Consider the following 13863-nt stretch of genomic DNA (forward strand, 5'->3'; position numbering starts at 1 on the left):
TCAGCTTGCATCAGCCACCGCAAGATCTTTAACAACTGCACATTCGGTGCGTGTTTTCCGTTTGCTAATACAACACAAAAGATCTCTTGCAATGTTTCTCATTTTCTTGTTAAAAAACACATAAATAACAGGATCTGCAATGAAACTAGTGTACCAAATAACTGTAATCACTGACTCGATATTCACTTTAGCAGAAGCACTGAGTCGGTCCAGTATCCATAGGTATACACACTGAGGTAGCACTACAAGTAAAAGAAAGGATAAAATAATACAGAATGGAATCAATGTTTGTTTTTGCAAAAGAAAATTCTTGTCCCTTCCACTTTGAATGCCAAGATTTCGTCTTCTTTTTTTGCGTTTATAGTTAATCATCACATACACAAAGATAGCCAACAGCACGTATAGATAGCTCAATATAGAAGGAAACACTTGAGAATATTTCTTCAAGTGATTTTCGTTTTGATTTGGAAGAAGAAACGGTATAGCTAAAGTTGCGCTAGAAACACACATTAATGTTGCAACGATAACTAAACGTTTTGAAGTGACATGGTAAGTATACTTGATGTGTAACATTACACAAATCAAACGATCGACTGCTGTTAAAACCATAGCCATACAGTATGCTGCCATGAACCAGTAAAGGACAAAGTACAGTATGTTTTCACTCATTGGTTCACGTTTGCCGTGATCATCATACCATTCAAAAAATTCACTCGTTCCAGTAGTAAGAATTAATGTTATTTCAATCCAACTTAAATTTATCAAAATAACTTTCTGGTTGTTGTTGTTCTGTTTATGTTTTAACAAACAATATATTCCCAACACATGAAAACATAATCCACATAATAATAATATGATTTTACAGATGATAAACAAATCTGTCGACATCTTTAAATTATGTGTAACATTGACATGTATGTTGAATTCCTTGCCATGTAAATTTAAAAATACAATCAATCAAAAAGCAATGTTGAATATGTTGGCGTATTATTATTATAATTAAAAAGGCTATCTTTTGTAATTGCAAGAAACACCCTCCCTCGGTGCATTGCAATGCGTTATCACAAGCATAGACTAACAATAATTTTTTTAAGAAAACTAACTTGTCTAATGACAGTAGATATAGCATCATTCATTTATTTATTATGATAAATTATTTATTCCTTAGAAACAGTACTAAATAAGAAGAATTTGGCCCACAGTTTTTGCTACGATGGAGTAGCAACAGGTTGTGTTTTAATTTCTAATATTTCACCTGAAACACTAGCTATAATACTGTGGGGCCTTCAGTGGATATACGACATACTGAATACCTGTTCTGAAGCGCTCCACCTGGATGTGTAGCACAAATTGCAGCTCTGATTAGGCGCTTCATCGAGCCGTCTTCATCGAGTTAAACAGTTAATTGTGAGTAAACTGCGGGATTCAGTGTCGAAACGGCGTATCTTCTGGAGTCAAAACGCCCTGTCATCCGGCTAGTTGTCTTAACTACATTCTCATTATTTCGTTCAGTTCTTTATATGGACTCAAGTTTGCACAATGGTAGGGACAGGTTAACGCATTTTTTAACCTTTTTTTATAATAGTTCAGTTGGAATACGGTATATCAAATCGTTTTTCAGTTTAATGCCATTACTGTTGATCTTCAGACGTTCATTTATTGTTTCAACAAATCTTCATATTGCATGTTGCTGCACGACGATTAAAAATTTTCGTTGTGTATAACATATACAAGAAACGACAGCATTCAGTGTACAAGCTCTCAAGAGAACAAAACAGTCTTTGTATAGTGCTCACAAAGTTCATTTTTTTTACAATGGAGTTTGAGAAAGCTTCGAAAACAGCATTGTAAGTTATGCATGAAAATTAAGCAATATTTTTCCGTGTCATGATACACAAATATACATAATTCCAATCTTGCGCGAGTTGTTTGTTAACTGGTAGCTGAAGTTCACGGGTTTATTATTTACGACATTTGGAAAACAATTTAATCTTAAGGTGGCGGTATACCTTTATTGTAACAAAAAATTGATTTTTTTTCTATTTTACTGAAGAAACGACGATCTTTGCAATGGTGAAACGCCTGGGAAGATAGAGAGAGAGATAGATGGAGACAGCCCAGAGCCTGGACGCCTAAAACTTATCCAGGCTAAAGCTTAAATCCTCGTTTGGACAGATTTTTTTCTGAGAACAAGGCTAAAATGAGTTTTAAGCCAATAAGAATCCTAACAGTGCAACAAATTGTTTTATTATCCAATGAACATTACTTTATTTTAAAGTTTATAATAAAAAAAGCTCGTGCAGTGTAGCATAATGAAGATCGTCTTATAATGCGCCATCTTTGTTGTTATATAACTACGTCATTTCCTTTTGTACTACAATTTTGTAAGCACGTAGACTAAAGCTATATTCAGCAGAACCAATTAATTATCAATGAATTTTAATTTAAAGAGGAAATTGTTGAGGCTAGATATTTTTGGTGAAAGATAATGCATTATAGCTATAAAATCGTGACATGTATGTCACGATTTTATATCTTTTTTAAGATTATTGCTAATGGCGGAAATCTGTAAGCCGCAGGGTTTCTTGTTTATTTTTCGAAAGGGAATATTGATTTTGTCCAAATAACTAACTTTTTTTTTTCTGATCGGTCTTTCATACCTCAAATTGAATAAGAGTTAAGAGTGAATGTTTTTAACACTTATCATCCTCTTGAGTATAACTTTTAAAAATAAATTATATTTCCTTTCCAAAAAGAAATGACCATCTGAAAAAAAACACCTCAAATCTTTCAGTTCTAAAAGTGTATGCCATCCTGTTCTGTTTCTGCAAGTCACAGAAAAATGTTAAACGAATTAGAAAAGTTCTATTTCCATGGTATACTCCGTCACGCAGGGACAACCTTCTGAATATTATCATAAAGTATCGCCATCATTATGAGTATGTTTGAAAGGTGTGATATTTTAAACTCTTTAAAACACTTTTTCGTAGTTTCGTACTTTCTCGAATACAATCTATTACATTTCAAATCTCTTTTACAAAAGTACAGAAGATCTATAAGGGAGAGTGCTACTGTGCTGAAGCCAACGTGTTTATCTAAAAGCGTTTTTTTATTTGTAAAAAATTAACGATTCTTTAGATAGTACATCTTAAGGACGAAAGTTTAAGTTAAAAAATGGCTTTTTTAGAAAAAGTACAATAAATCAAAAACGGGGACTTTGTGGAAAATAATTAAAAAATCGTTTTTACATACATCTATCACGATTCTAAAGAACATCTTATGAGAATTAGAAACGAATTAGTTTTGTAAATGAAGTCACTTTTTTGAAGGCAGGGTATGGTTCAAAAATGTTTCTGTACTTTCAAATTATTAGTATACTATTTGATAGGTACTTAAAAATGCTTTTTGGTGATGTATGAATGAATAAACTTTGATTAACTAGCGCTGAAAAAATTGCGATTAAAAAAACCTGCTTCAAAGGTATATCGTCACCTTAGCAATCACTTCTTATCAAAACAGCCCGAGGAAAACAAGAACGCTAAATCTTATGGACACCCATTTTTTTAAAATGACGTCATAGATAGTCACAACCAAAAACCTTTTTTTTCAAATTTTGTATTGAAGTGTTATTGTACCAAATTTTATTCTAAAGCTATTACTCGGACCTGAGGTTGTTAGGGTAGCTAAGTAATTTTATTTTTCAGGTCAAGTCATTCTCTAAGATCAAGTATATAAAGCCCGCATTTACAGTGGCATGTATCTGCCAAAAAAGTCGTGCCCGTTTTATTTTTTGTAATCACGCGAATCCGCCCAATAATACTTAAAAACGAGCGAATCCGATCAATAATGACTAAAAACGAGCAAATCCGCTCAATATTGCTTCGAAACGAGCGAATCCGCTCAATATTGCTTCAAAACGAGCGAATCCGCTCAATATTGCTTCAAAAGGAGCGAATCCGCTCAATAATCATTCATAACGAGCGAAAATGATGAAAGCGAGTGTATCCCACGTGTTTACTTAAAACACGGGCAGCATTTTTGTCAACAATAAATTAAAAGGATCACAAAGCTGGAAGCATCGGATAATTTGTAAAGGTAAGTAGTGTTTAAGGATATCTTTCTTTTGAAGTATTATTGAGCGGATTCGCTCGTTTTTAGTCATTATTGAGCGGATTCGCTTATTTTGTAGTATTATTGAGCGGATTCGCTCGTTTTTAGTCAATATTGAGCGGATTCGCTCGTTTTTAGTCATTATTGAGCCGATTCGCTTGTTTTAGTCATTATTGAGCGGATTCGCTTATTTTGTAGTATTATTGAGCGGATTCGCTCGTTTTGAAGTATTATTGAGCGGATTCGCTCGTTTTTAGTCATTATTGAGCGGATTCGCTCGTTTTCTAGTCATTATTAAGCGGATTTACGTGAAAAATAATCAACCACGTTGTGAATCAGATTTTCAGAGATAATACAAAGAGAAACAATATTGTTCGCTACGATAAAAAGCACTTATGCAAAACTGAGTAAAAACTTTAACAGGACAGGGTTATTACAGCTGGCTGGCCAGCTGATTTGTTAGCTAGGCTTCTTACACGATCTAAGTTTGTACACAAGAATTGATTTCTTTAAAATACTTGTCAAAAAATGTGAGTAAATAATTACCGTAATTTTTCTAATTAAGTGCGGCCTGTAATTAGTGTGGATAGCCATTTTCACGAATATTGAATAATTTTTTGTCTTATAAATAATAGTGCGAGTAAAGTATGGGCAGTTTTCAATTTTCCTCTTATTTAAGGCTAAGGTCAAAATTTCCTCTAATTATATTGCGGGTTATATTGCTACTACACAAATTTACAATGTAAAAGAATCGTTAGCGACATCAGTATCATCCTCAGGATGCTTGAAAACAATGGACAAAAACAAAACAAAAAAATAGGAAAAATGATGAAACGTTTTTCCATCTAATTTAGTGCGGTAATGATCAAATTTTCCCCTTAGTTTTTGTGCAAGCTTGGGTTGATGATATGACGGCAATTTATCCCTTCTATTTTTTAGCGCAGCATGCTCAAAATAATTATTTTATTCGGCTGCATTAAATTGAAAAAATAACAATAATCTTGAAAACATAAATTTAAATATCTCTACAATACAAAAAAACATAGAATAAAAAGTTTGGATCAAAAAATCAGCTCCAACAACATCCACCTCAAGGTACAGTCTATCCATGGTTGTTGCTGTTGTTTAAAAGCTCCTACGCGACAACAACGACGTCCAAGAACAGTTTAAAACCATGTTGATTGTGTAAATTATTTACTGCAGCTTTCCTATTTGCTAATTTGGCGAAGTTTAGCATATCACTTGAATCATTATTGATTCAAATTATAAACCTCTAATGATTGTGCATTTCATCTTGGAGACTTGTTTTTGTTCTCCGTTCTTTGGCCACTAGTCATTTCACTTATACTTCTGCTGCAGCAAAACATCTCAACTGCTATATTTCTCAATGATTGGTTTAGAAAAACATATATTTCTCAATGATTGGTTGAGAAAAACATATATAACAGGATCCACTATAAAACCTGAATACCAAAGGAAAGCTATAACCATTTCTATATTTCCTGAATCAGTTATATATCTGCACTCCAAATGGTGACGAACTCTGGAGTAAGAACGAGTAAAATAAAAGATACAATAATACATAAAGGTATTAATGTTTGTTTTCTTCTTAAAAAGGATTTTTGCGATTCTCTGTTTCTTTGTAGCACATTTTCCCTTTTGTAAAGTTTGTAGCTAATGACAACATAAACAAATATAGGTAACAATGTGTAGAAGCAGATTAAAGCTGGTGGAAATATTTTAGTACAAAGAGCCATTTCTGGATTAGTTTGGTTATAAAGTAAATGTGGAATGGACGGAAACGCACTTATTGTCCACAAACCACTGCGCCTAATAAGCGATCGACAACAAGTACAATCATTACCATGCAAAATGACGTCACGAACCATGTTAGAAAACACTGCTATTCGTGTTGTGGAGGTTTCTGTGTTCCACAAAGTGAAAAACTTCACTACATACATTGATGATAATAATCGAAATTTCTGTGATACTGAAACTTAATAATATTACTTTTTGGTTCTTATTTTTTGGCGTGTGTTTCAACAAGCAAGTTATCCCAATGATATGTAAACAAAGGGCAACAGAGAGGAGTATAATACGAACAACTATGAACCAAAGTGCCATCTCAAACCTTTGGTTTTCGTACTGTTGTAATGAGATCTTTTAATTCCCGTTATATGCGGAAAGAGGACCAGAAACATCGGTTGTCATCAACAAGAGTGATTAAGGTAAGGTTTATAAATGTAAATGAATAAGATATAATTTTGAGAGACTGTTGAATTAAGTCATAATGAAACTGTTTTTAATTATACACTTAATTCAAGGTTCAATTGTCAATTTTCACAGCGGACTGAGCTCTTTTGATCGTAAGTTAATGTTTAAATCAAGAAATCTTAAGCTACGGAAACACGAAATGCCTATCTGGTGCAGAGTACTGACCAAGCGATGCTGTTTAGTCATTTCAAGAAATAGTTGATGAACTATCTTTTTCTTAAATATTTCGAAATTTGTTGTTTATATGCCCTAATTATTTTATTGTCTATCTAAAGCTTTGTTGTCTATCCAAGCGTATTAAAAACCGCCCTGTTGTTCGGAAATATTGCATTGACAGGTAAATAAAACTGAAGAAGTTTTGTTTTTTCATAACAAGATATATAAAAGATATAATCTTGATAAATCTCAAAGTTTTTATTTACTTCGTTCACGATGTAGGAACACGTCCTTGATTATAAAACAACTGTATTAAAATTAATATCTAGGTTGAAACATGGATTTCTTTGTTAGCTAGCTAGGCTAGACATATTTACAAGTAAAAATGGTGTTCATAAAGAATTTAAATGTTTTTTTTTTGTTTTAGCTAAGAAATTATAGTTAGAATTAGAATACCAAACATACACTAACGACATCATCCACAGGAACTTGACCTAACTGAATGTAGTGGTTTAACAATTTATTAAAATTGGGAAATAATTCCGATGTGATCCCTCTGGGTAGATAGTTCATGCCTAACTCTTTTCTGCGTCGCGTGATATTGAGATATTAGGTTTCAACGGGTAGGATATTAGCTTGGTTTGCGACAGCAGTGATATTACTTGTGATATTCTCCTTGCTACAGAAAAGTAGGTTTGTTGAAATGTTTCTCATTTTCTTGTTAAGAAATATATAAATAACAGGATCTGTAATGAAACAGATGTACCAAAGAAATCTGATAACTGATTTCACAATGTTTTCGGTCGAGGTATCCTTGAATCGATCATACGCCCATGTTGAAATGCATCCAGGTAATACTAACAACAACAGAAAGGAGAAGATAATGCAGAATGGAATGAAAATTTGTTTTTGCAAAAGAAAATTCTTTTCCCTTCCACTTTGAATGCCAAGATTTCGTCTTCTCTTTTTGAGTTTATAGTTAATCATCACATACACAAAGATAGCCAGTAATAAATACAAATTATATAAAGTCGGAAGAAGAACGTCGGAATATTGCTTTAATTGCGTTCCATTTTGATTTGGAAAAAGAAACGGTATAGCAAAAGTTGTGCTTGAAAACCATATTAATACTTGAACAATGATCAAACGTTTGGAAGTGACATGGTAACTGTATTTGATATGGAGAACCACACAAGTTAAACGATCGATGATTATAAAGACCATCATCAGACAATATAAAGTCGTCAACCAAAAGAGTATCACACCAAGTAAATCTTTATTGGAACTCTCATAGAATGGATTCGTCTTGAAATACTCAACCGATATCTCGCTGGTACCGCAAGCAAGAATTAACATAACTTCAACCAAACTTAAATTTAATAAAATAATTTTTTGATTGTTGTTGTTCGGTTTATATTTTTTCAAGCAATATATTCCAAGAAGATGAAAACACAATCCACAAGTAAGCAAAACAAAACTAACGGCTGGAAGAATACCCATTTGAAAGTTTGCTAGTGTTCTGATATTTTTTTAAACCTGCAATCCAGGAAGTCAGATTAATGCATCTCAAAACCACAAATCAAGGGTGAGATATATTCTATCATCTGCAACAACGTCAGAAATACAAGAGTGTTTTTTATAAAATAAACAATTCGTGAACATCATCAATTATTTTTCATCAATTATTTTCTTCATATCCTTGTTGACTCATCCAATTTATGTACAAGACGTTTATTTAAAGTTTTATTAAAAACAATGATGATTTTCTGCACATTTAATTCTTTACATTTTCTTTAAAAACTATTTCCAAATAATGAGTTCCTTTAAAGAAGATTCAAAATGTCCAAAATTGAAGTTCACATCAAAATGTAATGCATTGGGAAATATTTTTTTAGGAAAATAAAAAAAAGCATTGGAAAAATTTTTTGTTCATGGTGTGTAAACCGAAATAAAATCATATCCAATTTTAAAAAAAGATTTCAAAATTGGATATGATTTTAATATTTCGCCATACATCACAACCGACCACGATAACAGTGGCAACGCCGTGTAGACCGTTATATTTTTTAAATTTGTCAGGACGGCCACTTAATATAGTTCTAATTTTGCTAGCAGTAAAATACATTTGGGGACACTAAGTTAAAATAATCGTCACACGGGGGTTTATTTGTTGTTTATATTAAAAGCAGTACGGAGTCTTTATGAATAGAAAAAATTAATTTTACCTCCGGTTTACCATTTGCGCGCCGTATCTCACTTTATCAAGTGAGACTTTGTCTCTTTTTCAAAATAATCCTGGATAAAGTTATTTTAAACAAGGCAGGCCACTTATCACGAGGTAGCTTAACGCTTATTTGGTTTTCTATACTTTTTCCATTGTTGTTTTCTGGGACCGAGGTTGCTTACTTTTATAAAACAACTATCGCCTTCGAATATGAATAATTCGTATCTAAAATGTAAAAACAAAACTGTTGTTGTCGAGTATAAAAAGTTAATGTTGTTGTGAAAAATATTTTAAAAGGAAGAAAAACGTACGATGATATAAGGTCAAAAAGAGAACTGATTGGAGAAATCAATTCGTTCTCTTTGGGATGAAGCGAAGTTTAGTAATCGAAGCAAAAAACTGAAAAATTAGCTAGCGACCTACTGAGAAAGCGGAAGTTTAGAGTATCTGGTACAAAAATTAATTTAGGTGTCAAACGATTTTTTAGCCGTTTAACTTTCAGAGCTAAAATTTACCTTAAATATTAAGTTCCTTATGTCTTGAGCAATGAAATATTTTCTTTAGGCACTTTTTTGTAAGAATGTACTCTGGGTCAGAAGTTCAGAATATCATAGGAATATGTCCAACCTTTGTCCAACCTCGATTTTAAACATAAAATTTACCAATAGCTTTAGCAACTTATAGCAAGCTTTATTTTATTAAGGCATTATATATTTTCAGGCCATAGCCATGCTAAGAATTTATTAAGAATAATGAGGATAGTATTTGTCAAGAAAATTAGAGAACATCGAGGCTGAAACGAATAAAAAAACACTTTTCTTTTAAAATACAAGGTGTATATCCTATCCTTATAAACAGTAAAAAGTAATTTTTTTTGTTGTTAATGTTTTTAACGCTACGAAGTCGGTGATTCAGTGTTGATATCGTTATTATAAATATAACACAATGTAAACAAACTTAAATCAATGTTTATATCTGTTACGTTATGATCGTTTGAAATATATTCGATTTTTAAATTTGAAAACACTGCATTGTTATCACTCATGACACGCGCTGTTTTCTTGATACATACAAGACGTATGATATACGCAAACAACCTCGCGAATAAAGTTTACAAAAAGCTGTCTATCAAATTGGGATTTTTGTTACGAAGTTAGACACGACGTATTTTACTATTCAGATACGCAATAATATTTGTTACACACTTATTTTTCAAAATTGATTTTTGAGACCTTCCTGAACGGAAAATTCCTCTAACTTTTAATTTTCGATGGGTCCGTCTTGGGTGAACCGACTGACAGGAAGAAGAAAGACCACAAACCCACAAACCCCAAAATTTGCGAAATTCATTAATTCAGTTAATTCTGCCTACATTCACTTTTAAAAAGTTTGGTGGAAACACCTTTATTTACTAGTTAGTTAAACAAGTGTTTTGAACACTTGCCTTATCTTTTTAAAAAAGAACAAGAAGCCCTGGGGGCTCTAAGAATTTCCGCGCGCTACCAAAATATTTGATAAAAACCTGCTAATTCGTTGTGTTATTGTGCCAAACATTCGAAGGGGTTTGGTGCATGAACCTCTGAAAATAAAGCACACCAGTGACATTATATCTTACAACAAACGCAAACAAAACGAAACGTGTCATAATAAACTCACATTTTAAAAGAAATTGTTAACAAAAAATACAGCCTATCATTCTTGGTTGAAAGTCTTGCGATCGAAACGTTTATGGTCTTAAACGGCATTAGTTGACAAAAAATCAAAATTTTGATGTGACCATCATTTTCAGCATACTTTTTTTATTAACTGTGTCAATTTTTGTCGAAAATAAAGCAGTTTTAATTTTTGGATAAAATTTGGCCTGAAATTACATTTAGGTGACAAGAAACCAAAATTTTGATGTCACCATCATGTTCAGCATACTTTATTTGTTAACTGTGCCTAGGCTGTTTAGTCACGTGATCAAAAGCCGTAGAATTTTTTTTGCCGTAGCGAACTCGCATACCGTAGACAGATTTTCCCGAGATTTTATACGTATGTGCCCATCCAAAGCTATTTTCCGACTATGTTTTTCCTTATTAGGCATTTTTCGATAGACACCTCTTTGCACAGAATAGGCCGAGGTTTGTTTTGATTGATGATAGAAGTTTGTAGCTGTTAACGTTGAAGAGTTACAGGATTTTGAATTTTAAGGTTGCGATTATTTTTGTATTGTATGTGTTATTTAAACTTCTATCATATCAAGTAGTAAAGTTTAAAGTATGTAGAATTGTTCTTATCAAATTAATAGTTAGTTAGAAAAAGGAAAAGCTGTCGGATTTCACATTTTTTTGTTGACACTTTTGGATCACCCCTTGCAGACAGAGCTAACAACAGCTACAAACATGGCGGACTAAATCTCAAAAATAAGTTTATGGGGTTATAGCTACTAGTTCACTTTTGTATATTAATAAGAGACTGTTCACAATAAGAGATGTTCAATGTTTATAGTTACATATATTTATAGTTTAGCTAGATAGTGAGAGATAGTAAAACAAAGATTTAAGCGACTATATAGCTAGGTGGTATTTGGGGTTATATTCTAGCTAGCTAGTTAAGCTTTGTGTTTGTTATTTTATCACTATAATTACCTCTAGTATGGATGCTAAGGCATAAGGTATGTCTAGCTAGTTTTCACAGCTTGTTTAGTGTTTTTTATAGATTAAAATTTTTTATTAAAAAAAGATGTTCGTGACAATGTTGTTGCTGTTCAGAAAAGTGAACTTATGTTCAACATTAGAGAAGCGAGAATGTCGCAAATAACGTAATTTTCTGAAAGAATTTCTAGCAGATCCAAACCTACTTGTTGGAAAGGATATTCGTCATCGAGTTAGAGAGGAGGGAAGTGATGAGGTAAATTGGAAACAGGGAAAAGTTATGAGCTTAAGTAAGATTGCTAAGAATGTTAAAAGATCCGAGTATTGTGTGCTGTACGCTTCTGAACCTGATAACGTTTGGAAATTTCCATTGCTTTTGGATTTTGAAAAGGGAGATTTGATATTGCTGTAGTTCGCTTATTATGTCGTTAATTTGGTATATAATAATAGTTTATGTTCACATGGTATACATTAGTTTTGTTGATATATAATATTTTAATGGGAAAAAGTCGTCTATTTTAGTCCATTTAATTTTAGTATATACAAGTTTTGTATTGGCATTTGTAGACTGTATGAGATTTTGTTCTGAGATTTTGTTCTTTGAAATATGCCGCTCTGCCTATCCTATATGCTTTTTTTATTACTAACTAGAATTTGACTTCAAGATATCTTGGCCAAACATCTGAATGCAGTGGTTGTACAGTTAAACGTGTTTATATACTTTGTATAAAAAATGGTATTTCTGGCATGACTATAAAATGCTTATATTATGTCAATGACTTTATATTAAAGTTTTTATTTAGCTTAATTTTATGATTTTGATATTTGTTTCTTTCTGGATTTTTGCCCATCTCTCTACAGTATTTAACAGCCTGGTCTGCAAAACATCAATAATTTTTTATAGTTTAATTTACTGTTTTTATCACAATTCTGTTAATTAACCTATACAAACTTCGCAAATGGCTTATATACCTGGTTTCCTTTTTAGTTCTTACCCCCGTCTTTTTTAAATTTAACAGTCTGGTCTGTAAATTACACATATTTATCACATGATATTTTTTGTAGTTTTAATTACTGTTTTACCATGGTTCTGTTCTTTTTAATTTAATGCAACTTCGCCAACAATGGCTTATTTAAAACTGGTTTCTTTTTAGTTTTACCCCCGTCTTTCTCTATTTAACTGTCTGGTCTGTAAAATACACACCTTATCACGTGATATTTTTTGTAGTTTTAATTACTGTTTTATCACAGCAATTTAATGCAACTTCGCCAATGACTTATTTATAACTGGTTTCTTTTTTGTTTTACCCCCGTCTTTCTCTATTTAACTGTCTGGTCTGTAAAATACACATATTATCACATGATATTTTTTGTAATTTGAACTATATACTGTTTTATCACAGTTTTTTTTTTTTTATTAATTTGATGCAACTTCGCCAATGGCTTATTTATTACTGGTTTCTTTTTAGTTTTACCCCCGTCTTTCTCTGTTAACAGTCTGGCCTGTAAAATACACATCATATCACGTGATAATTTTATAGGTTTTCTTCTTTTAAGTTCTAGTGACGTTTATAGTTACTTATTTCTAGTTACGTGATAGGATTACTTTTCATTTTTATGTTAGTTTTTACAGTTATTTTACCAATGTTATGTATATTTTACCATATATGGAAAAAGTAAAAATGGCGGCATAATGACGTCAGATATGAAAAAAAAATTGCAAATGTCTTTCTTAGCATAAATTTTACCAACCCTAAAATTTTCATTCTATAATGTTTAGTTATACCAAAGTTATTGTACACGTAGCAAAGGTCTCAAAATGAGTTTAAAAACAGTCGTTTTGGTGCCAAAAATGTTCTACTTGGAATGCACTTATTTTTTCTAATTTTTGCTACCAATTACGCATACTAAAATAGCCATAACTTTTGAACTATTTATCGTAGAAGGAAGTTTGACCCCTCGTTGAATTTCAAATGGCCCAGCCATTCTGAAAACAAGAACATTATAGACTCCTACACAAAGCTTTAAAACTCCCGAAAGTGCCTACTGTGCCAAATTTTGTTGAAAATAAAGTAGTTCTAATTTTTGGAACAATTTTGACCTAAAATGACATTTAGGTGACAAAAATCAAAATTATTATGTCACCATTATGTTCAGAATACTTTTTTTGTTAACTGTGCCAAATTTTGTCGAAAACAAATACCAATTTTAGCCTGAAACGTCAATACGAGACTTCCCAGTAGTTAAGGAGCTTAGGTACGAAGTTTACATCTGTGACGGAGCAACGTGAAATCCCAGGGTCGATTTTTTCTCAAAAAATGCTCCGAAAGAAAAAAACGACGGTTTTAAAGAATTTCCTACGCCTTCGGGCGCGAAAATTCAAAAAAGAAAAAAAAAGTAAAAATAGTTACCAAGATGAGATTCGAACACACGACGACTCCCGTGTCGGTGCTCAGAGAGGCA

The 13863-nt window shown here is 32.3% G+C and overlaps 1 protein-coding gene and 1 long non-coding RNA gene across 2 annotated transcripts; one reads left to right on the forward strand and one right to left on the reverse strand.

Annotated features, from left to right (window-relative positions):
• On the reverse strand, positions 1-888 carry LOC130629766 (blue-sensitive opsin-like). The gene has a single exon (XM_057443104.1). It carries the CDS (start codon positions 886-888, stop codon positions 1-3), a length of 888 nt encoding a protein of 295 aa, XP_057299087.1.
• Positions 889-10715: 9827 nt separating this feature from the next.
• On the forward strand, positions 10716-13316 carry LOC130629410 (uncharacterized). The gene is made up of 2 exons (XR_008981957.1): positions 10716-10957; positions 12052-13316. It is a non-coding gene; the product is annotated as an uncharacterized LOC130629410 (long non-coding RNA).
• Positions 13317-13863: the final 547 nt, after the last annotated feature.

Source organism: Hydractinia symbiolongicarpus, chromosome 2 (assembly GCF_029227915.1).
Source record: "Hydractinia symbiolongicarpus strain clone_291-10 chromosome 2, HSymV2.1, whole genome shotgun sequence".
NCBI classification, from domain to species: Eukaryota; Metazoa; Cnidaria; class Hydrozoa; order Anthoathecata; family Hydractiniidae; genus Hydractinia; species Hydractinia symbiolongicarpus.

Bases quoted from the DNA above. Each gene is read 5' to 3' on its own strand.
- LOC130629766 (XM_057443104.1), bottom strand. From the start codon at position 888: ATGTCGACAGATTTGTTTATCATCTGTAAAATCATATTATTATTATGT.